This window comes from Rhododendron vialii, chromosome 13a (assembly GCF_030253575.1).
Source record: "Rhododendron vialii isolate Sample 1 chromosome 13a, ASM3025357v1".
Lineage (NCBI taxonomy): Eukaryota > Viridiplantae > Streptophyta > Magnoliopsida > Ericales > Ericaceae > Rhododendron > Rhododendron vialii.
The window spans coordinates 28,518,936-28,544,636 of NC_080569.1; the positions used below are offsets into that span (position 1 = coordinate 28,518,936).

At 36.2% G+C, this 25,701-nt stretch overlaps 1 protein-coding gene and 1 non-coding gene across 3 annotated transcripts; one reads left to right on the forward strand and one right to left on the reverse strand.

Moving 5' to 3' along the window:
• The first annotated feature begins 15,072 nt into the window (after positions 1-15,072).
• On the forward strand, positions 15,073-25,004 carry LOC131314876 (uncharacterized). Of its 2 annotated transcripts, none has more exons than XM_058343787.1 (8): positions 15,073-15,597; positions 17,281-17,341; positions 19,960-20,189; positions 20,791-20,995; positions 21,990-22,121; positions 22,251-22,351; positions 22,461-22,579; positions 24,570-25,004. In XM_058343787.1, exons 1-8 carry the CDS (start codon positions 15,229-15,231, stop codon positions 24,658-24,660), a joined length of 1,308 nt encoding a protein of 435 aa, XP_058199770.1. In that variant the 5' UTR covers positions 15,073-15,228; the 3' UTR covers positions 24,661-25,004. The 2 variants fall into 2 exon arrangements, with proteins under 2 accessions (XP_058199770.1, XP_058199771.1); XM_058343788.1 differs by having other exon boundaries at positions 24,594-25,004.
• LOC131315387 (small nucleolar RNA snoR100) lies at positions 16,214-16,321 on the reverse strand. The gene has a single exon (XR_009196721.1). It is a non-coding gene; the product is annotated as a small nucleolar RNA snoR100 (small nucleolar RNA).
• Positions 25,005-25,701: the final 697 nt, after the last annotated feature.

Below are 25,701 nucleotides of genomic sequence, written 5' to 3' on the forward strand. Positions count from 1 at the left end.
TGTGGGCTCGTGGGAAGGTGGGGATTTATAGATCGGTTCGAGTTGCGTGAAACGGGTCTCACACGACGCGTTATACTTCTCATATAATTCTCAATATATATATTTTTTCAATCGGAGTATTACTCTTTACTATTTTTTTTATCTATCTTTTCTCACTCATAACTCAGACCAAACAAATTTATTCAGATGGTGTACATATAGTTTCGGGGGTGTTTTCAATAGTGCAAAATTTATAAATTTTTTTTTTATGGTTGAAAAATTGTTAGGTGTTTTCGATAGCGAATAAGTTGTTGAGAAATATAAGTTATTTTCGATAGCGAATAAATTATTGATGTGTTTGTGTCTTTGTGAGTAAAGTTACTGTAATAAAAAAAATTGTTAACAACTTTTTATTAGTGAAAACAAAATAGTAAAATGCTGATACTTTTTTTTTGAGTGAAAAATGAGATGTAAAATATATTAAGTTTTTAGTGTTTTTTTGTTAGTGGAAACACCCCCTTAGTATTGTTTTTTATGGCGGGGTTGTGGAATTGGATGACCTTTTCCGCGTGCTCTCTATCCCTAACCCTAGCAGTCGCCGCCCCGTCCCGTACTTCGGAAAGCTAAAAAATGAATTGAATGTACTCAAACATGACACACAAAGTAACAATTCACAAATCTCTTTTGTCTTAAAAAATGATTGCAACCACTCATTTTGTTTAAATACTTTATTTATGACTCCTACAAAAAATAAGCTCAATCTGATATCGGTTAGGGTGTCTACAAAACGTCCAACTTTGTCCCAGAATTCAAGCCTGAATTCTAAAGCAAAGTTTGATGTTTCGTAAATACTCTTGCCGATACCAAATTGAGCTTACTTTTTGCAAGGATTATTAGCAAAGTATTTTAAATAAAATGAGCGGCTCCGGTTATTTTTTTGAGACCCAAAAAAGGATTTGTACCCACTCTGTACCATTAGACTTTCTGATTGATTTAGCCGGAAACCACGACAATACAGTAGACGTGAAGACCAACATCCAAAATTCCTAATTCATCTTTTGATTAGATTTAAATAAATAATAATAAGGCAATAAAAATTCAGGGGAGGCGCGTGACCCAGTGGTCTTTAACTGCCTCCGCCCATGTGTGCAATGATTGAGTAAAAGCGAGAGCGCGTGACATTTTGAATGACTACGTGAATATGAGAAGGCCTAGACGAAGCCACGAAGGTTCCGTGGCCGAGGAGTTTTCCGACCCCGTAACGGCCGAGGAGAAGGCCTTGGGCTTCCTTCTTCGTTTTCTGGGTTTCTACCAGCGAATTATTCAGAGGATCTGGAAAATTGGAAAAGGAAATTGGGAACGGGAATTTGGAACATGGAAAGTTGTTAGTTTGGGCGGTGTGGAGTGTGGACCGTGTGGTTTATGTTTCACTTTCACCATTAATGGTGGCGTACGGTGGTTGACTGAAAATTATTTTCAGTGCCGTTGCGTAGGACTCGACCCCATTTGGCATTTCCCTTGGGAAGCCCTTTTGGTTTACTAATTGGTTACGTAATTACGTTGCTTAATTATCCATTTTGCTTAATTACTTGTTTTGTACCCAAATTAATTTCCAAATGTGTAATGATTTATGCGTAATATGCAACTCAACAATATTAACATACCAAACGAGGCCTTAAAGTATATATACGAAAAGCGTTTTTTTAAACCTTTCGTGTATATATCTCACATTTTCTTTTATTTTAGCTATACAATTTTTTTTTTTTTGGTACATTAGCTATACATTCAAAGTAAACATAAGTAATATCCTGGTTGGTTGCCAGTAGCCACCCATTCAAAAATTGCGTAATCCTAAGAGAACCGAGGAAATTGATATCGATGGGTATAGACGGGCACGTAGGGCCCATTCTGCGTTCCGCACCGATGATTCGAGTCGGTCAATAATTTTATATAAAAAATGAATGGGCCCATAAAAAATTAACCCAATCCAATATGTATAGGTACTCGATCTAATTTTTAATTTTTTTATTCAGATTCAAGGATCCTATAATCTGAATGGAAAAATGAAAAATTGGATCGAGCACCTACACATATCGGATTAGACTGATTTTGCACATGCTCATTTGATTTATCTTTTTATAAATTATGGAACAGCTCGAATCATCCACACGGAACCCGAAAATAGACCCCACTTACCTGTCTATACTCCATCGGTATCAATTTCGTCGGTGCAAGTAGCAAGGCTCTTCAAAACTAACATCACTAGTACATGGTGTCAAATAATGCCCCATCATAAATTTCACTTTTATGATAGTTCAAATGAAAGCGCAAACGTCTATTTAAAGACTTTTATTTTAGGGAAATTTTTATAAATGGTCCCTCTAGTTTCCATGAATTTTCATTTTCGTCCCTCTAGTATCAATTGTGTTACTTTTAGTCCTATAATTTGCATTCTGTCTCAATTTCGTCCCTCTCACTTACGGCGTTAATGAAACAAACGGAATTGGAGGACAAAATTGTCATTTCTCCTCACAGAGGGACTAAATTGAGATTTCATGCAAACTAGAGGGACTATTTCTATAATTTTGTTTTTTACTTTTGTTTTTGTAAATAAATTTAAAATACATCATATATAATATATTTCTCATCTCATTTTATAGTGAATAATAAAATATATGTTGAAATTTTGTAAAGTTTTTATTATATACATCACAAAAAATATGAGAAAATTCAAAAAACAACCCTTATGTTAATTGTCTTGGTCTTGTATTTTTTTTTCAATTGAATTTTCGCTATCGTTATTTTTTTTGTCATATGATTAAAAAGAAAAAGTTGTTCAATAGTATTTAGAAATTTTGTAATTGTGTTTAATTAAGCAATGAAACACTATTAAATATTAAGAGATCAAATACATTAAAATATGGGTATAAGTGTATTTATTTTTGGACTTACTCATAAGATCACTCATATAACAAATAAACACGGATTTTAAACATTTTTTTATTGGGTGAAAAAATAAGAAGATTATAAGAACATGATACAAAGACATTAGCTAAGGGGTTGATTTGTGCATTTTCTAATATTTTTGTAATGTGTAATGAAATATAAATTTTTCAATATAGTTTGATTACCCAATAAAAAATAATTCAGTTGTCAAATACATTTCTTATGGTCTTTTTTATTTTATTTGCAAAAAACAAAAGTAAAATGTAAAATTTTAAAAATAATCCCTCTGGTTTGCATAAAATTTCAATTTGGTCCTTCTGTGAGAGAAATGACAATTTTGCCCTTCAATTCCGTTTGTTTCATGGACGGCGTCAGGGAGAAGGACGAAATTGAGATGGAATGAAAACTATAGGGTTAAAAATGATACAATTAATAGTAGAGGGACGAAAATGAAAACTCGTGCAAACTAGAGGGACCATTTTTAAAAATTTCCCTTTATTTTATTGGCATCTTCAATAGTGTAGTCGTTGACGTTGTTTTTCTGCGCCAGAAAAACAACTTGCCTTTACAGAGCAAAAGGCTCAAGGGCCGACATTTTTGGAATTGGAAATTCTTTAGCGCATGGGGGTGTATTATAGTCTGCAGTGCGGCATTCGAACCGCCTGGTTTGTAATTAATTGTCCAAATTTTATTTTGGTTTTTGCAAATTTGAGTTGTCCGTGACTGAAATGAGATCTAGATTATTGATTATCGAGACGGATGACTGAAATGCTAACTACACCACGTAGTGCGGGAGTGCACTACAGGATCCCGGTGTCCGATACTTTTCGGGTACTTCCGACAAATCCCATAGGGGAGATGATATAAAAAAATTTATATATATATAAATATATATATACACACACACTCCCTCCGTCCCATTTTCATTGTTTATTTTCGTTTTTCGTGTCGTTTTTTCAACGCTTATATCTCACAATCTACAATGTTTTTCAAAGTTTTGAAAACTTTGTACTATTATAGATCTAACCGAGAACTATCAAACAAGATCCATATTGCATATTTTTGAAGATTCATATTGGAAGATATAAGCGTTAAAAGAACGGTACGAAAAACAAAAATGGACAATAAAAATGGGACGGAGGGAGTATATTTTAAGGATATTTGGGAGAAATCAGAAAAAAAAAGACTGCGAAAGGTTTTATTCGAGCAGTTTTTATTTGTTAATAAACAAAAACTGCTTTGATGAAACCCTTCCTGGTCATTTTTTTTGCCGATTCCTCGCGAGTACTTTTAAAATCACGTTCTTAATATATTGAGCTGCTTAGATCATCGAAATTCGAATTAAAAATTTGAGAAATAGTAAGATCCTTATTTTAACTAAAATAAGTGTGTGTGTCTATATATATATATATATATATATATATATCCCGCAGGGGAGCCCGTAGGACCGTAGTAGGGGTTTGCCACTGAAGCGCAGTTGGACCACAGTAGCACCCCTAGATACCGACATTTGCCGTTAGAAAAACAGCCGTACGGGGCAAAACCTATAAAGATAGTAAACGGCTACGTTTTTGCATTCACTCGCGAGATACTGGTCTGGTGCGCAACGACTGTATGCCTTTATTGGCATCTTCAATAATTGTAATGCATTTGTTAACATAAATCAAATTATTTTTGGCTTATTGACTTATTTTTTTTAAAAACAATTCAGTGCTAAAGTTCGATACCACCTTTATGAGCAACTTAAAATTTTAAAATCAAATTATTTCAAGCTACGTACCTAGCCCTAGGCCTCACAAATGCTCTATTTTATTTACCTCCTGTCATGATTATGTTTGCATACAATTATTGGAGGAGAATAAATTATTTATACCGCAGATGTAAATATTTGTTTTTCTTTTAAATCATTTACATTGTGCTACGTTGCAAAACAGTGGTTCCAATTAATAAAATATGACAACGTGGCGCTATATAATTGATTTGAAGGAAACAAATATTTACACCGACGGTGTAAAGAATTTATTTTCTTATTGAAGATGCCTTTTTGACTTAGAATAAAGTCAATAAGTCTCACTTTTTGGTTTATTTTTGTTTTTATTTAAAAAATTATGAATTTCAGTAATAATTTTTTATTTTTTCAATTCTTCTCGTTAAGACAAACCAATTAATAATTTACAAAAAAATTACTGCAAAACTAACAAATGTGATTTTTTTTTTAAATAAAGACAAAATAATGAGTTACTTTTACTTATTTTTCCAAAACCACCCTACTTTTGCTATTATTGGAAGTATACGTGTGCATGAATGATGCGTATAAAGTAAATTAGAGAAAACATTTTGTGATGTAATTTATATGCGTGAAAATGAAATCTTTATAGGAAGATAGTTTTGTGTGTGTGTGTGTGTGTTTAATACCAAATCAAAGCATGGACTTTTCATCTGATTGTTTTATTGTTGTTGGAAATGAATAGATTTTTTTTTTATCTCTGCATCACAAGGAAAAAATTATTCCAACTATGTATTCATTTTATAGCCCTTCGTTCTGTTTGGCTTTCCAAAAATCGTCGTTTTTTTTTTTTTTTGACAACTCCAATCCTGACATCTCAGTTACGACCAAAAATGTTATTTATTTAGCCCTTGAATAGGCTCTAGCTTGTGACTGTGATTCTAGAAACCGAAACCGTGGCAAACGGACCGTTTAAGTGGTATGAAATCCTCTCTCAGCTGGATCATTTAAACTCAATTTTGATAGATCCTTCAATGCGAGTTTGAGATTTGGTGTAGCACCTGGTCTCATACGAGACAGTCACGGTGTTTGGATCGTGGGTTTTCAAGTAAAATCGGTGTAGCTTTTTCTAGTACTGCAGTGGAAAGTTGGGCCCTCCGGGATGGGTCGCAACTTGCTTTGGAGCGTAATTTGCAAGGTAATTTTGCGAAAACAGATTCTATGACTTCAGTGCACCTTCTCAAAGAGAAAGAATTGGGTACCCATAAGTTAAGTAACATTCTAATTGATTGCAGGTTGTTGTTGGACCGGCTTAAAGCAAAAGTTTTCAACGTGTTTCGGGAGATCAATCGAAATGCTGATGCATTTGCTAAAGTTAATCTTAGTAGTAGTAGTAATAATCGCCTTGTTGTATTTCAGTCTATTCTTAACTGTATTGAACAGTTAAGAATAGACGATGCAAGGGGAGTTAAACTCCCTAGGACTCTGTGTTTAATTTCTGTTTTATCTATGCCAGTTTAATTTTTTTTATTTAAAAACTACCATGTGTACTGTGTAGGATATTAGTCGTACTAAAATTTTAACATTAATAAAAATAAGTTTAAAATTAACCTGTCCTAAAATGTCCACTTTTTCTTTAGTTTTCGTTTTCCATCCCTGGCTGTGAACAAGTGATCATGAGAAAGGAATATAAAAAAACACATACTCCCCAATATATTTTTTACACTTTCAATACATGTTCACACACTTTAAACCTTAATTAATGCAGTGAACTGTTGGGAGTTTGATCCGTCCGAGGTTTTTCTGTGTGCGCGTAGATCTAATCCATTAGGAATTATCCACGGAATCTACATCACATCGCCTGGACCCAATACTTATTGAATGTCTCATATACCTAACATGAACTATTTTTAGCATTTTCAATTATCCTGCAAAGACTGAGCTGTGTTGGGGTCGAGCGGGGTAAGGCTCCCAGAGTTAAAACTTATATTCATATGACACCTAATTTTGAGCAATATTGATGTTATTAGCATAATAGTTACTCATAACCTTAATAATTTTGGTTTAATTTTATATTCTCATTAGTCGATTTCTTTCATGAATCTATCTATACTATATACTAAGTAAACGTAATTTTCAAAAATAAAATCGAGCTCTCTCCTTGACTCTCTCTCCTATGTGGCATTCTCTAAATGAAACTCTCTCATTTTCTACACTTTTCAAAATACGAAAATTGAAATATAAGAGGTTAGAAAAAAGTTTTTAAACTTCTTTTTTTCATACTCAAACATTCTCCCATTAAAACTTTTACATTTAACACTAAATCATCATAAATAACATATCAAGACTTTACCCTTTGCTATATATAACATTAAACAAAATAGATTTTTTTCCGTTCCCGTGCATAAGCACGGGCATGACGTTTGTAAAAAATAAGCACTTTTCTGTTATAGTAACCTAAAAAACTAAACAAAATTATTCATATACTTTTACTGCATTAGCCTAGAAGCATTTCAATCTACAAATATATAATATATTGAAAAGAATTTTTTTTATGATATACTAAGGGTACGTACGTGGTGCCACGCAATCTGGCCCCCTTAGACCAAAATTCTGAGTCGTGGTGCCATTTTTTTCTAAGAAAAAATTGAGAGGAGATATATAGTGACGACTTTGGAATGTGAGAGCAATTTCAAATAACCAATCAAACCACTTGAAGGCAACTACGGCCCGGTTTCCACTAAGTTTTCGGCAACAACTTATGCCATTTTAGCATCTTATTCACACTAATTAACAAGGAATGTGATTTTGGCACTCCACTTTTAGCCAATGGCACTTCACTTCTTATTTTTTTTCTCACATGATCAAGATACAAAGTGAAGTGTCAGTGGCTAAAATTAGAGTGTCAAAATCAATTTCCATTAACAAGTTATTGGTTAGTGGAAACAACTTGAAAGTTGACAACAATTTATTGATTAGTGAAAATAACTTAATATTTTTTAACAACTTATTGGTTAATGAAAAACAACTAATGACTTGTCAACAACAAGTTATTTCTCAAAACTTATTTCCGAAGTTCTTTCCACTTGGCAAATTGCCGTCTGATTCCGGTCAAATAGTGATTTAGTATGACAATCGAACGACTAGGACGATGTCAAAACCTTTTGTTTTAGCCTTTGGTGGGAATGTTTTAAGATCGATAATTTTTTAAGACTGCTAGTTTGGCCTAATTTTTATTGTTGAATTAATGTATACTTGTAAATTAAAAATGATAATCAAATAGTCAAGTTGTTTAAAATATATTTTGGACTTGATGCCAAAAAATATATATTTTGAACTTCTCACTTTCTATGTCAATTGGACTAAAAGCCGGAGTTTATTCTTTTCTTATTTGGACTTATTTTGAGGGGGTTTTTTTATCAAAGGAAACAGCTTCTCGACAATTTGCTGAAAATCTGCACGCGGTGTATTTGGATCTCTTTCGGCCACTTGCCGAACCAAATTCGATAATCGGTTTTGCTCATATTGTATATCTCATCGCAATGCACAATTGTAGTTTAACAATCAAGTTCATTGGAGACCAAATAGTATGTGAACAGAGCAAAAAAAAGGAAAATCCTATGTGTACCGACCATTTTTGGACCGAAACCGTACCGACGGCCGCGCGCGGCCGTCTCCGGCCACCGGACGGCCGATCCGAGCCGTCCAAAAATTTTAAAAAAAAAAACCGAGGGGCCCAACGCGGGAATCAACGTCATCCGATGTGTGTAGGGTACTTGATCTAAACACCCTATTTTTCGTGTATATATGTATACACGAAAAATAGGGTGTTTAGATCAAGTACCCTACACACATCGGATGACGTTGATTCCCGCGTTGGGCCCCTCGGTTTTTTTTTTTAAAATTTTTGGACGGCTCGGATCGGCCGTCCGGTGGCCGGAGACGGCCGCGCGCGGCCGTCGGTACGGTTTCGGTCCAAAATGGTCGGTGTATATAGCAGTACTCATTTTAAATTACACTTGGATGTTTTGACAAGATCTACAGTTTGGACAGAACGGATCATTGAATTAGGTCTGAAAAATGACCGGAAAAAAAACCCAAACTCGACAGGGCCACCGGGTGCAGTTTCTCTGCAAACTGACGAGTAGCCTTGGCCCTTTTTTCTACGGCTCAAGTGATATGAGTGCCTGCTACTACTACAACTATTTTAGATAAGGGAAAGAGAGAAGAATTTTACCGCCAGAAAATTGTGATTGGCAGGGGGATTATAGCTTTTCCACCACGCACAATTCCATCATCTTTTGAGCAATCTGTTTCCACGAGAACCTGTGCGTGGAAAAAGAGGAGTTTTCCACGAGAAAGTGTGTCAAGCCAGTCCGCCATTTTCTAGCCTAACATCGGTTTTATTCAATGATCGGATACGTTAATCTTGTAGATCTTGTCGAGACGCATAACCGTGTCAAAAGTGTTGAATTCAATTTTCGTTGTGTATCTCTCACTGTGGCTGAACCTAATAAGTAGTATTATAGCTTGCGCGCGGGTTGAGTGAGCGGGAGCGTTCTTTAAAACCCATTACCTGCAAACTATTAATATTCGCGAGAGCGCAAGAATTGATAGCGCGATTGCATGACACATTAAAGAATTATTATGCGATTAAGGACTTGCGCTCCCAAACTTTTGAAAATTGTTTTCTCTATCTTTTCTCCACCATTTTTTAGTCATGTGAACCGGGCTTTACAAAGCCCAGCCGAAGCCTTAATAGGGAGGTTAAGGCCGTTTCCTCCTAAAATTGGAACTTCTCAACTTCAATCGGACTTTTACTATGGTGCAATAAAGTCAGCCAGATGGTCGGCCCCGATTCGGTCGGAGACACGTACACGTTGAAAACACTAAAATAACCATTGGAAGTACTGAAAATCAAAAGTCAATTATATTATAGTAGTATTTGACTTCTAAAATAACCAATCAAGTTCGAATTCCCGTTCAAATAACGTACTAATCCGGTTCAAAAAAAAATAAAATGTACTAATCTCTTATATCCGGGGATGGACCAAGGGCATATGGTGGGGTGTCACGGCACCCTTGTTTTGCTATTACCAAACATTGCATATCCTATAAATACATATTCAACAAGTCTGTTGATACAGACAAAACCAACACAGATTGCGCACAGTTTTTTTGTGGGGCCCACTACGGGTCCTGCAAAAAACGATCCGAGCCATTCATCAAATGTAGAACATTTTTTCAAGGGCTTTCAGGAGACAATCAGCTCAATCCGACACCTATAGATGCTCGATTCAATCATCTAGCTTTTCATTTTCCTAAAATCTGAATGAAAAGTTAGATGATTGGATCGAGTATCTATAGGTACCGAATTGAGCTGTTTTTTTTAGGAGACCCTTGAAAAAAATGTTTTATATTTAATGAATGGCTCGGATCGTTTGGTGGGTATCCTTAATTCTCTCATCTCGTGATAGTTTTATCAAGAATGTTGTGTGTACAACGGTTGTGCAACAAGTTGTGGCACAATTTTGCATATCAACCGTCTAAAAAAAAAATCGACGGTCCAGATTTTAAGTATACTCTTGAATGAATCCTAACCGTTAATTACAACAACGGACGGTAAGCGATCGGTTGTGTTCCTCTTGTTTTGCAAGTAGCATTTTTGTAATTTTATCAAGAAAGAGAACCTATATTAGGTTGTGACCTACGGTTTTTTCCAACAAGTTTGGATTTTACATTATCAATACAAGAAGCAGGCTTTAAGTCATCAACTGTACATGTATATAACTATATATATAGGTGAATTTTCTAGTGAAATTTTAATCTTGCATCATGATATATTTCTCATGCTTCATCTTCTTAAATTTTACACCCCTAAAAACAATTTTTGGTCCCGCCGTCGCTGGTATGGTCATAAATAGTCTTACCATTTTTCTTACTTCTCAATTGTTTATGGATTTGATTAATAGGATGATGCATTATTTACTATAAGTAAGTACTTTCTTAAAACTATCAGTCCTGTTTTTTTGAGCAATTAATTATTCTTATTACTTAACACTTTTGCAAAAAGAGCATGATAACGTGCATTTATTAGGAAAAAAAAAAAAAAACTGGGTGCAAATAGCCTAAACTTAAGGGATAATTAATTGGACCCACAGATGGTTCCAGTATTGATTATACGTGTCCCAGGAAATGCACCAAATCAAAGTGAAAGTTGACTTTAAATTACGTACAAACGTGTAGATTTGGCAGCAGAGAGTTGAAATAGTTTCTGTTTATCACAACTTAATTGAGAGAGATAACAAAATATTGTTTTATTGGTCAAAATGGATGTAAGACGTTTAAGAAATTGATGAGATGTCCATCGATCGATCACTTGGTTTTGGAATGCAATTTCACAAAATATAATCTATCGCAATCTCATTTTCTGATACGAGGCTTTTATTTTTCTCATTTGCCGATGTGTACGTGACTCGTCTATGCAAATTATAGGTTGGGACATCGATAAAAATTAGGACAATTCGAACAATAAATGGCTAGCTCTAACAGCCCTTAGGCTCCGTTCAGTTGCCAGGAAAGTACGGAAAAGGATGGGAAAATCAACTTTCCCATGATTTTTGTATTGTTCAGTTGGTAGGAAAGTAGTGGGAAACATGTTTTTAAGTTTTCCCACAGGAATTACTTTCCTGCAAAAGTGATCCTGCAAAAAACACAGGATTTTGCGTCGCGGGAAAAGGAAAATGAGTGAACACTCACAAAATTTTCCCGAAAGTTTCTTTTTCCTGACAATTGAACAATTAAACCTTAATTATTCTTGCAAAATTCTTTTGTCAAATGAACACTCACAGGAAAATAATTTTCTTTTTCTTTTACTTCACCTCACTTCACTTTTTCTGGGAACCAATTTCCCACACAACTTTCTCGACAACTGAACGGAGCCTTAATATATACTCCTTTTTTTTTTTTAAAGTTGAGAGGTACTGGTAGTATTCATCAAAATATTCTAATTGGGGAAGGTTGGGAGTCTACAGATCGGACATTCCAACAAAAAGAGCATATAAGCGCATAAATGTACCACCCTGCTGAATGAGAAGAAACCACCCCAAAGGAGGACACAACCCCCCCCCCCCCCCCCCCCCCTCGAGAAGGACGACAAAACCCCCCAAAGAGAGGATATTATTAAAACAAAATAAAAGAAGCACCGCCGAGACATCCGCTGTCACTCTTTCGTAACTACCTTGATAGACTCGTAACCACCACCTCTGCTTCACAAAATAGGAACACATCATTGAGAGGAGGTTGCCTAGCAAACTCGGTTAACAGTGTCGGGTCATAGATCTGAGAAGATGGAGGCTGAGAACAGTGGTGGACAACATCTTACCTGCAACCACTGAAACCAAAGCCCCGAAACGTCGCTGGAAAACGATCTGGCTGAAAATTCTCAATGGACACCCGAACTTCAATTGTAAGATTAAGATATATATATATATACACACACACACACACTCTACTCAAATAAATACCATGTTCAAATAATTTGATTTTTTCAATGGACGACCTACTTATCAAGATACAAAATGAACAACTTGAATCGTCAAATGAACTACGTTGAGTCTCATTTTACATCATGAGAAGATCTTAATGATATGACAATTTGAAAAGCAATTTCTCATGGTTTGCTACATCTTTTGAAATGTCTTTGGTGACACGAGTCTTTAAAATTCAATTATAATTTGATTTTTTTGACTTTGCTACCTTCGTTGGAGATGCCCTAATTCATCTGTCTGTATCATGTTTAGAAACTTACTTCCTGCACCACCAATCTCAAGCCCCATAGAAAGAGGGTTGTGATCTATCAGACGACTCAGACATATATATCTCTCACTATTGATTGAAATTGCATTGATTACGCAAGGATTGACTAAGAGCATCTCCAACCCATACTTCATTTCTTTATTTTGGAGGAAAAATATTCTCCAACCCATCCTCTAAAACTCTCCTCTATTTGGGAGGATGAATTTTGATCCTCTAAATATAGAGGATGAATGAAAAAATAGAAGATCTCCTCCAAATATGTGTTGGAGTTGAGAAATAGAGTATTGGGTTGGAGTTGAGATAAATAGTACAATCCTCTAAATCTACTTTTCAAATAAAATAGATTAATTTGATCCTCTCAAATAGAGATTTGGAGGGTGTTGGATTGGAGATGCTCTAAGAATAGATTTTGTTTGGAGGGCTCACCCACACTTTGACTAATTTTGAAAATTTTAAATTAGTGAGAAGGAAAATCTCTAGTGGCCTCAAGAATTCTTTGTCTGCTTGTGATAAGAGTTAAACCTGCAAAAAAATTTAGTAAGTTCCTTGCATGCTATCTTGCTCACATAATTGGCAAAGAATAGCTTTATTTGCTTTTAGAGCATCTCCAATAGAGTTTACAAAAACTAGCTTCAAAATTGTACAGTACTTTGCTATATTTCTACAAATTTGATGGATGAGTAATCAAATGCGCACTCCAGCAGACTCTACAAAGTTATTACATTATTTTTATTTTTATTGTTATTGTTATTAATTTTGAACATAATTTAAAATATTATGCATACTTATCGTACATTAACCATTTACTTCATTATTATTGTACTTACATACCTATATGTTTATTTTACACATATTATGTATATATTTATAGTATATACATATTTATTTGATTATGTATGTGTTTATAAACATAATATTTGTATCTTATATTTACATAAAATACTATAAAATTTGTTAATTTTTTATAACTATTACTACAATTCATATAATCATATAAGTTTATATCTATAACTATTAAATATTATAGATATAAACTTATATGATTATATCTATATTTATATTTAACGCATGTTGATATTTATACTTGATATTTATACATAATATTTTATAATTACAATTCTGTTTTCATAAAGTAATAATTGATAGTATAACATTGGTATACATATTTGTAGATATTACATGTATAATGTATTTGGATATATTATGCATATTATGTTTATATTTATGTATTATATTTGTTTGTATATAAATTATACTACATGTTTATTTATGATATACCGTATATGATTGTATATATGATTAAAGAATCAATAGAATATTATACTTTAGTTTGAAGGTTGGGTTAAATTAGTTTGGTGTTTTTTTTTGGTCAAATGGAAATTAAATTAGTTTGGTGTTTGCTACCACTACTGAAGTACCTAAAGTCTGTCAGAGGTAACAAATTTGGTGTTTGTTACCTTTGATGGAGATTCTCTTAGCGGCATTAGAAAATATAATTGGCAGACATAAAACACATCACGTTATTTACTACAAATATGAATCCAAATAATTAACGAAAAAAAATTACAAACTGGCGCAATGTATTGGAACTGATAAGAATATGAATTATTATTATTTTTTTTTCACAAAGAATGAAAAAAGGTTAACACGATCAAGTAAGGGAAAATGACGGCTCAGGACGTGTTTTGATAATTAATATCGCCAAGGACATATAGAGAACATTTCTTACTGAAAATGTCCTTGACGGATATTAATTATCAAAATACATCACAGCCGTCATTTTCCCATCAATTAATCCATGATTTTAAAGTTGTTGATGGGCCTGAGAATGCCATCTTCAATTGGGCCGAAATCCAAATGTGACATTTTTTTTTATCTGTAATGTGACATTTGATTGGAATAAATTTGCCTCACACAACTTAGGATGTGTTCTAAAAAAAAAAAAAAAGATGGTTTTCCTTGTTGTCTAAAAGGCTGAAGCAAAAAAAAAATTACAGATTTTGAAACATGTCATTCTCCTCACATACATCAACTAAAAGTTCATTTAATGAAAATAACTTATCTAAAGTACTTAAGTTACAGATAAACTTTTAAAGAAAAATCAAACCGTAATTTGGGTGGGAGGCTCCACTATGCTATGGGATTCAAGGCATGTGTTAAAATTTTGAATCTTCGACAAATTATTTTATAATATTACCTGTGCTAAATAATTGTACAAAGTTGAAGTAAATAGAAATTTACATAAATTTCAATGTAAGTATATAATATAGCTCAGAAAAATATAACCATACTCTCTATAATTTTTTGATAAAAGGAAACATTATATAGAATTCCGTATAAACACTTTCATGAATTTTAATACACTTTTATAACATTTCACTGAGCTATTTTTAGCATTTTTTAATTTCCACGGCCTTGAAAGGGAGGTACTACTATTCCATTTAAATTTTTCAATAGACAACAATTTTGACATTTTACAATTTTTGATAACCACACTGTAATATTTTTTTAATACTAAAAAGTAAAAATAAAATAAAATTATAAAAACTGGAGTAACAAAATCAATTACCTTTGTAAATGACTGCTACCAAATTACCATTGGAAACTCCAGTCGTGGCAATAGGGTTCTCTTCCTCTTTCGCTTCTCCACACTGTAAACAGGTTCCTCTCCGCATCCCTTTTTCAATTCGATACAGCTGTTCCCTCCCCCCCCCCCCCCCCCCGGCTCTCTCTCTCCAAATTCAGGAAACCCTAAGGTCATGGCGGCACGAAGAGGAGAATCGGAAGGCATCAATCTAATCTCCTCCACATACTCCGACGACGACGACGAGATGGAAGACATTCATCACCAACAAGAACCCCCAATCGAAGACGACGCCAACGACATAAAAACCACCACCACCACTCCCAACGATGACGACGATACAAAGAGCAATAGGAGTAACGACACGCCTCCGCTCTCTAACGGCACCGTGTCTCGTCCGTTAACCCCGCAGCAGCTCTCTCTCTCATCCCCGCCGCAGCCCCCGCAGGCGGTCCTGGTTGCGGATGCGAGTAGAAGTAGAATGGGGAGGCTCACTATCGTTGATTACGGGCACGATGAGGCGGCTTTGTCCCCTGAAGCTGAGGTACTTCTTTGTTCTCCGTGTTTGGATAGAAGTTTGTTCATAGGAATGTTTGTTTGGGATGGAGGGGTTTGGATATATGTGATAAAAATTGGATAACTCATTTTGGAGGGTTTAGGGTGTGTTCCGCTAAACTAAATGCTACTGGCTAATGGCAATAGTCAAGTTGTTTACCCTAAATGATATTTGGTTGATGTATGTGAGGAGAATGACCTGCTTAGAAATCGGTGTATAGTCCATGTAGTTTAGCGGAAACGCACCGTGTGAGAAAACAAGCAAATGCGGTTTTACACCAAGACTCACCATTAATGGAGAAATATAAAGTTGTCATTTGTGTGCTTTTCTTATTGAATCTCCCAATCCCAATGGGACGGAATGGATTTGGCTTTACTTATTCGATAAGAATTTTTCAAATCTAGGTTTGATAGTTGTGTGTATGGGTTAGGGGCCAATATTTGCTGATGGATTTCAACATTGATTTTGGGAGCTTTACCACTACAACAGAACCCACGTAGTTTGGGGGTATGGGCTGGAGAAGATTGGAGACAGGCCTAACCTTTGGCAACATGCACAAAGCGGCTGCTCTCATAATACCATTGAAACAGTGGCTCCATATACCTGTTTTGTTGCGGAATTATGCCCTCAAATCAAAGCCAAATGGCATCAGAGAGGGCATGTCTAGAGACCCAATTCAATTTCTGTGCACATTACCTTGCTTCCTTCATCGATAGTCCAGAGCATTGGTATGCACAATAGTTTGGGACCTTTATTGTGATGGAATATAATAGGTAGTATTTAATAAGAGTGATTTGGTTTTCAAATCTTTCGTGTTCTGTATTCTAGTTGTAGAAGGATTTGGCTGCGGTAATTAATAATTATCTGATACCTATCATCCATTGTCCATCCTACTTTACAAGTTACCTAGGGCATTTTTAAGACCACCTGGTGTTATTGCAGAAATTGAACTCAGAATCCTTCTTCTCATCTTCTGGAGTCCTGTATATCTATCCAAAAAGGTGCCTTATTTGGTATTAGGGATTTGACTTTTCTCTTGAGTTTTTGTGGCAACCAATGATGATCCTTGTTGATTGAGTAATATTAATGGGTAAGAAGGACGGATACGGACACGGGTCACTGACAACGAAGACATGAGTATACGTTAATACTCTGAAAAGTAAGACACATGTATCATGCGGATCTATTAAATTAGATATATTCAACCAGTTAGTTAGGTATAGATATGACCATAAGTTTGCGTACCAAATTTGCGTAATAGATAAGATACAATAAACAATGAAGAATCTAGACGGACATAAGACTCGAGTACTCCTTAAACGTAGCCTTTGAATTTCTCCCATACTTGATAGGAGCCGAAGGTTGAACCTTCCTGAGCCAGAGATCTGCGAGACATTGTAACTGAAGTTCAAATATGATTATTTAGCCATAACACTTCCTGAGCCAGAGATCAACTACACATTCTAAATATGATTAGCCATTACCATACCATTTTTCCAACTTGTTTAAGACAATGATATGCCAAATTCCAACCTTTCGGGAATCACATCTTAGTAAATGTCTATGATGCGTTGATATGTATTGATTTCTTAGTCATAGACACCTAACTGCCTAAGATATATCAGACGTGTAATTTGTCGGTTTTCATTTTTTGGTGCTGGTTGATTGCAGGAGGGGGAGATAACAGGCACTGGTGTTGTCACGATTGGTGCCCAGCTTCAAATGACTAATGGTAAGGAAGGCTCATGTTGGACAATTCATTTGAACACAGTTAAATGTCGTTACATAGTTATGGAGAACTGCGTGTCCGACCCACTTAAACTAAGAGTAATTATTGAGCCATATTTTATGTGTCCGCTTTAGTACTCATCTGCGTTATAATTGTTGTGAATAACATTAAAGTAGAGCATCCGTAAACACAACCTTTCGACAGATATTATGGTGTTCACGTAGTGTTCGTCATGGGGAGCATCCGAAAACACAGCCTTTCAACAGATATTATGGTGTGCACGTAGTTTTTGTCATGGGGATTATTGGCCTACAAGTTATAATTATATATTTCAGTCCAAAACAGAAATATTTGGAACTTATTGTCGATGATATAAGCCATCTACATTGACAAACAAAGAGGTATCCAGAGACATAGATACTCGTACGAGTGAAAATAAACGAGAAATTAGCATTGAGCGTCAATTAACTTAACATTATATTTCGACGAAATACAGAGATAGCATGGCAATAATGCAGAGCTCACCCTGATTTGGCCACTTTGTCTTCATCCTCATTTTGTGGCTATGAAGAGAGACCATGCACATATCAGTGGAAATCGAAAACCATTTGGGAACTGCTGGAGCTACTGATTAACGGATGGTCTTGCAATTTTATCCTTTAGTGAAAAAGATAGACATCACCTCGATTATTAGAATGGTGAAATTTTGGAAGTAGTAAAAGTCTTCACAACGTCGAAATTGGGAGAGACCAATTTGCCTTGTCCCTGTATCTATTGCTGGTGGCGAAACTAAAAGTAGAACTACGGTTAACATAAATTACATGGAGAGAAGATACCTAAATGTTTCCATTTTGATATGTGAGATAATGAGGATAAGTTCAAATTTGATGGAGAGAGAATCTAAAAATTTCCCTTTTCTTTTGTGATTGTAAGATTCCTGATGAATATTATAGACACCCCAATTTGGTTACGTGAATGAACTAAGCTCCCCACCTTGGGACCCAATGATGAAGCTAGTCCCTATTAGCAAAGCAGTGCTCTGGCAGAGCCAAAGGAATAACTAAGACAACCTTGTTGTGCAAGGAAATCCCTTCCAAACCTTTGAAACACAAAATAAACCCTTGAAAGCCCGGAAAAAGCCATGGCCATCACTTTGATATGACAGCCGTTTAGTTGATTAAGCGGTCGCGTGTCCATTTTGGCACGTGCGCCACGGTCGTCACTTCTTTTCCTCATGTGTGTTACGGCCGCGTAAGGGAGTCTTTTGACACTTTATGAGGCCACGGCCATGTGTTCTTTCCAGCAGCCTCTTCCTTATTTCCACGACCGTGTGTCTTTCTTTAGTGTATGAATATTGGATGTATACAGATATATGCTAATAAGCGTGAGCATTTCAGAGAAGGTCACGTGTCCTTGTCCGACATGTGTCGGACACTGACACTTCTGGTACACGTGTCCTATGCTCTGTTTTTTGTGTCCATATTTAAGAAACAAAAATCTTAATTTGGATACATGTCCGACACTTTTTTTTTTTTTTTGCAATTTCTTCAACACTTGTTTGGCGTCCATAGCTTAGAAACTAAGAAATATGCGATTGACACTCCTTGGAAACTTGTGAACATGTGATCATCAAAATTTTATAGTTTGGAATATAACCTTTGTATAGTAATTGCAAACTGTCATCCTACATTTTCAAATTACATGCTACATAAACTCACATAAGAGATAAAGCATATGATTTAATAACTAAAGCACTATAATGAGTATTGCTATTCTTTACGCACTTATGGAGTCCTGTGAACATGTAGATTCTTCATAACTTAATCTTTATGCATTTTTTAAACTTAGGAATTAAACTTATGGGAATGTATAGGCATAACCATAAATTTGGTTTACTTAAATTCACTTTATCCATGACGTGTCCATGTCCATGTATGTGTATCTGTGCTTCATAGACTCCTGAAGCTCTCTTTTCCAGTTGGATACTGCTTTCTAATTTTTTCTGGTAGTTACAATGGGTTGGAGTTCTGCGAGGATTTATCTTTTTGGTGATGGTGTGTTTCTTTGTTGGTGGAAGGCTGGAAGCTATTCATCGTTCAGTAAGTACTAGCTAATAACAAGCCGTACCCACTGTTCATGGGCACTTATCTTCAGCTTTGGTGACAGAGATTTCTTTTTTTTAAATGGATCTATTCAACTTCTATGTTGTGGAAGCTTTTTTTTTTTTTTTTACCCTCCTGAATGACCTTGCTTTGTATGATGATTGATTGGCAGTTTTTGGATTCTATTATGGAAATTAACCTTCTTTTGTAGTGAAGGGATAATTTTTGTAGTGAAGGGATAATTTTTGAGTCGTTGACGCTTGGCAGGGTAAATAAAATTGTTGAATTTTCAACTTATGATATGGCAGCCAGTGTTTTTGAAATTAAAAGTTTTTGCATGATCATGCAGAACATTCATATTTTGGTTTACTTTTGGTGCGTACTTGTATAGTCGGGTAATTCATACTTTTTTGGAATGGGTAGACTCACTTTTAGCTGATGGTATTAGAGAAGAAAGAAGTTTTCTGTGAGAGTCTGCTTTATTTTGTCTGGATGTTTACAAATTGTTTGCATTTATAGTTGATATTCAGGAACCATCTGGAACAACGCAGACGCCTAGCACCCAGGCAGTTACTCCTCAGTTATCTGAACTGGATGCATCAGATTCACACTTAATCAACTCTACTGTGAATGAATCACAATCTGTGGAAGTTTCGGTTACAGTTTCTGTGGAAGTGGTTGAGGATGTTGATCCATTGGACAGGTTTCTTCCCCCACCACCAACAGCTAAGTGCTCAGATGAACTTCAAGTAAGTGCCTTTCTGAACTGGATTTCTCCGATTAGAAGTTGCTTTTTGAAAGATTGCTTTATCTAAAGGGCTTTTGATTTTACTAAAAAGATTAAACAATTGCAAACCATTGTTTCATGTTTGAACAGATGCAGTAGTTTTCATTCCGTCAGTCGGGTACTTATAATTTGTCGTTAAGGGCTTGTTCGTTTTGGGTTTTGAAGGAGGTTTGAGTGGAGATAGATAGATAGAGAAAATGTATTGGGGACCGTGTGCAAGGGCTTTAAAGCCCCCAAACGAACAAGCCCTAAATGTTTTCGTCAGGAGCTGTTTTGACACTTAACTTGCTATATCTACCCCTAAAAAATTAAGCGAGTTGCTAGCTAATTTTATGAAAAACACTATTTAAACTGAATGGATGTTGGGTTTTTGGCCGTTGTCATTTGAGTTCCCTTGGTCGGCCAGACCTTCCAGAAATCAGGCAATTGATGTTCCTATCTCACAGCAGTAGTTATTGGGAAGTGCATTCTAACTATTTTTATAGCTAGATTCAGTGATATTTAACTCGTTGTAAAATATGGATACTCTAAGTTTATTGTAGTTCATCCTTTTCTAAATGCAGAGAAGAATCGAAAAGTTTCTCGAAGTGAAAAAGCGACGTGGGATAAGCTACAACGCGGAAGTGCGCAATAAAAAGGAATACCGGAATCCTGACTTCTTGCTGCATGCAGTGACATATCAAGAGATTGATCAGATTGGTTCTTGCTTCAGTAAAGACGTATTTGATCCTCATGGATATGACAAAAGCGACTACTATGATGAAATAGGTCATTAAAATTTCCTCGTGCTCTAAAACAACCTCCTCCTCCCATCCCATTGTATTGCCCAACTATAGACGCATATGCAAACACCCAATGGACACATTGCACAGCATTGGTCTTCTGTTAGATGTGCATAGCATTTGTTTGCCAGATTTTTATTTCACATGTTGGGTTTCTTGGGTTGGCATGTGTTGCTTGATTCTTGGGTTCTTAGTATTTGATTGTCATGATACGATAAAATGCTTTTAGTATGCGAAACTGGCTAATGTGCTTATGATGCTATTGCTAGTAAAGTAAGGAACAAATGGGTTCACAATTCTTTTGAGTCAAAATGTTGGAGGAGGTGTCCCTCTGTGGATGCTCTCCTGTTCTGTTTTTCCCTTTGTGAGACAACTAGATCATTAAAGGTTGTTTATTTGTCTCGACTTTGGCATTGTCATCTTTGAGATTGCACGTGTTCTCTCTCGACTAGCTTTTCTGATTGTCTTTGCGGCCGCTCTTATCATTGTTTGTTTGGCCTAGACTAAATTCAACTTGAGAACATTTTGATACCTCTGTCAAGATTTATAGAACAAGAATAATGGTGCTTCTTTTTCAAGTTGACTGTCGTACTCATATAAATGATAAATCTATAACCCTGTGAATGATGAATATATGATGGATAATAGTTTATAGTGTTGATTGTGAACCCATAGGATAAGATTGGATCTCAACAAAGGAATAAAAATGTTCAGAGAGGCTTTATGCATCATAGACAAGGAAATATACGAATATGAAGGAGACATATGACCTTCAACATGAACTGAAACAATCAAGTAGTTGAACAGGAGCTATCCTGTGTTCTTTGCCTTGCGTGAACTTCACTTGTCTAATTGTGTAGGATGAGTTGGAAGACTACAGACACTCCCGATAATAGAATTGGCCTTTTCCTATATTGGATAGTACTATATTTTTGTGAACGTAAAATTCACGCCCTCATGGTTTATATTTATTTTATCAGAGGCTGATATGAAGCGTGAAATGGAGAGGAAGGAACAAGAAAAGAAGAAGAATCAAAAGGTTGACTTCATTACAGCTGGAGCACAGCCTGGAGTGGTTGCTCCATCACCAAAACTAAATATCACAATAGCAGGTTTATGAAGGATTCGGTTTTAATTTTTTTTAAGTGTTTTAAAAGTACTCGTTTTTTGGCTGGTGGTCTGCAGACTCTGCGCAGCAAGTCATGACCTGACATTTCTAGTTGTATTGTTATCATTCGCAGGTTTATCAACTGTGGCTGCTGGTGGGTTGCATTCAGTAACAGCTGCAGTTGATTCTATGACTCGGGATGGTAGGCAAAATAAGAAGTCAAAGTGGGATAAGGTTTTCATCTAATGCATTAACGCTGGCTCATCAGCCAGCCACCTTGGGTGCTACATGATTCTGGTATAACTAGTATGGATGAGTAATGTTGTCCATCATCTGGTTTCAGGTGGATGGTGATCGAAGAAATGTGCTGCCTCCTGGAGGTCATGATTCTGTATCTGTAACTGGGGCACATGCAGCATTATTAACTGCTGCTAATGCCGGTACTGGTTACACTGCTTTCGCGTAAGTTCTATATTAGCCTTGTACATGTCTGTATTTGCAGTTCTCTTTGGTAATTCTGGGTCTTTAATATTCTTTGTTCAATTTAAGTTTGGTCTTCAGTTCAGGGACAAATAATTCTGCAGAACTGTCGCAAATACTGCGCCAGAACCCTCAGAAATTGTGTTCAGTGAAGCTGCTAGAGTTAACTATCAGCCTTGAACGTATAGAAAAAAGAACCACACCATACCTAAACTACCCCTGTAACTACATGCCAACGCCAAATAATTTGAGGGGTGCTTTGGTCAAGTAGGACACCCATGGCAAGCCACCACTTTTTTTCTTTTTGTTGCAAGTTTATTGTTTAAATCTTAGAGAGAGTACGAGGTTGCCATTTAACATATAAATACGAATAGGAGAAATGTGGAGACTTCTTTGAACTGAAACTTACTTGCTTGTTAGGCTTACTATCTTTTTGGGTTCTATGCGAGCATGACTCTGTTGAACCAAAATTTTGGGATTGGGTTTATGTTTCGCAGGTTCTATCTACGTGGGTTAAACAATATTATTCTATAAGCTTTTATTCTTTTTTCGTCTGGGGAGCTGACCAATTTACTTTATCAGCAACTGAGCAACCACGTATTCTGCTTTGTAGCTCTCATTTTTAACATCGACTCCCGCAGTTTACGGATGGGGTGACGCATTTCCAAATGGTATCTGTACTAGTAATGAGGCCATTCTATTAGGTTTGCTTACGTTTAGGATTTCATTGTTTTTTGGGAGTCAAAACTTTTGTTCCCCCCTCTTCTTCATGTCAGAATTTGCATATTTCATTTGGCTGTCTTGAACAAAATTTCGTAAGGTTTTAGATCAATGGCCTTCTAGCTCAACTGGTATCCAAAGAAAGGTTTCAGTTCTTCCTTACTGGAAATAGTATTACCTCTTTTTAGTTCTAGCCTTCTTGGTATGGTAAAGTTTGTTTTGTTTGTAGGTTTGTTGTTTCTTTTCCTTGTGTTGGACAGGGACACATCACCTTCTTTGAAATGTCTGTACTTCTAAGCTTGCCAATATTAGTAAGCTACCACATGTCCCAAGCATGAGTCAAACCTTGCATCTACAGCTCTATAGAGATTTATTCAAACTGCGTAATCTAAGAGCTGTTGGGAAAGTCCAGGTTAGCCAATTTTAAAATAACGTTAATCATAGGTATGTCGTCAGTTGTCGTACGCTCATGTGTTGAATGAACGAATCAGCTTCTGAAGGGAAGTGAGGTGCAATGGTATGATTAGGTACATCCATGCTGAAGAGTCGAAACTTAAAGGATTAGGTACGAGCTCTAGGGTCAACGATTGAATAGGAGAACTTATTCTTCGTTTTGGTGAAAGTAGGTGAAATTGTAGCTGCTGCTTGAACAGTGTGACAAGTGCTAACTGTTAGATTTGTCCCACATCGCTCATCTAAGCCACCCAAATTTGGTTAATAAATTCTAGAGGCTACTCTACCTATAGCCAATTGGTTTTAGGTTAAAACCCTCCAAGAAATCTAACATGGTATCAGATCTAGGTCTTGGGTGGCTTCACCTGTCGTGGGAAAGTCTGTCATCTCTGTCGTCCATGTCAGTCAGTCAGCTCCTAGTCGTCACCTCCATGTGCATCCGGGCTGCACGTGAGGGGGAGTGTTAGACTTGTCCCACATCGCTCATTTAAGCCACCCAAGTTTGGTTAATAAATTCTAGAGGCTACTCCACCTATTGCCAAATGGTTTTAGGTTGAAAACCTCCAAGAAATTTAACACTAACCTAAGAGAAAAACCATCTTGTGACTTTCCTATCATTTATCAACTTAGAATTGGCAAAATTATAAGTGTAGTAAATTTAGGCAATCATTCTGTTGGCATCTTGATCCACGCTGGTTTCTTGCATTTTGAGTCAAGGTTGTCAGAAAATTTAGTGATCTTGTTTTGCATTGGCAAAAACTTTTCTTATAGACGATATTTAGAAGCTCAGAATGTACAGTATTGTTTGGCATTTACATTGCAGGCAACAAAGACGACGTGAAGCAGAGGAGAAAAGATCTAGTGAAAGGAAGATGGATAGAAGATCATGATCCAATTGATTTTTCGCCCTGGCTGTTTGAAAGTGTCACACATCTACCTATCCATGGATGGAATTGCTGTGAAAACACCGCATCCTTAGAACATGTCCTTTTGTATATGGGGGGATAGTTGACAAGCTTATTGCTGCTGCTTTTTTTGGGAGGTCTTTCTAGTTAAAATGTGGTATACAATTAGTTATAGCTAGGTACTATGGGTATCAGTGGATTAGCGATCCCTCTATTGAGTAGGCAAATTGCTTTGTATTCACTTCCTTGTTCATAGATTAGAAGGCGAGAACACTAGTTTAATCTACAGTGGAGGCGGCCGTTCAGTTGCACTTCAATTCTCTCTCTTATCAAGTGAATAAACTCAGAGAATGGTATATTTTTTGGTACACCTGAAATTAAAATGAAACAGAAACACAAAAAAACAAACTAGGTAGGGGCTGAGCAAATGCTACTCCAGCAACATCTGTGGTTAACTTGTCCAGAAACTCGCTTAGAGAAGTCATCAACGTCATGAGATGAGTCTCCCGCTCAACTCCCATTTTAGCTAAACAGTCAGCTACTCGATTTCCTTCCTGAGGAGTATGGCGAATGGAGCTTGTACCCTGGTTCGGCATTCTCCTGCAATCCTCAATCCTGTTTGTGTATGGAGAATTTTCTGGACGTCCTTAACTGATGGGAGTCACCGTAATCTGAGAATCTGAGTGAAGTTTCAAAACAGTATTAATGACCAAGGATGATCTTCACGCCATTGGAATCCCCCAACTTCTGCTTCTAGACTGGTACAATCTTTGAGAATGTGTGTATTTCATATGAAAGTGGGGGGTTGATTTTGACTACTTTGACAGACCAGATAGGTGGACCGCCTTGACAGAGTGAGTCCAAGGAAAAATTATTAGTGGTCTTAGGGCATTGTCACGTGGTATCCCAACAGTCTTATCCATCACATTTATGTGGATTAAGCGCATGGACTCTATAAAAATGTGTGGTGGATAAGAGTGTCGGGTCACCACCACATGGTGGCCCAATACCATTGAACAAGTATTC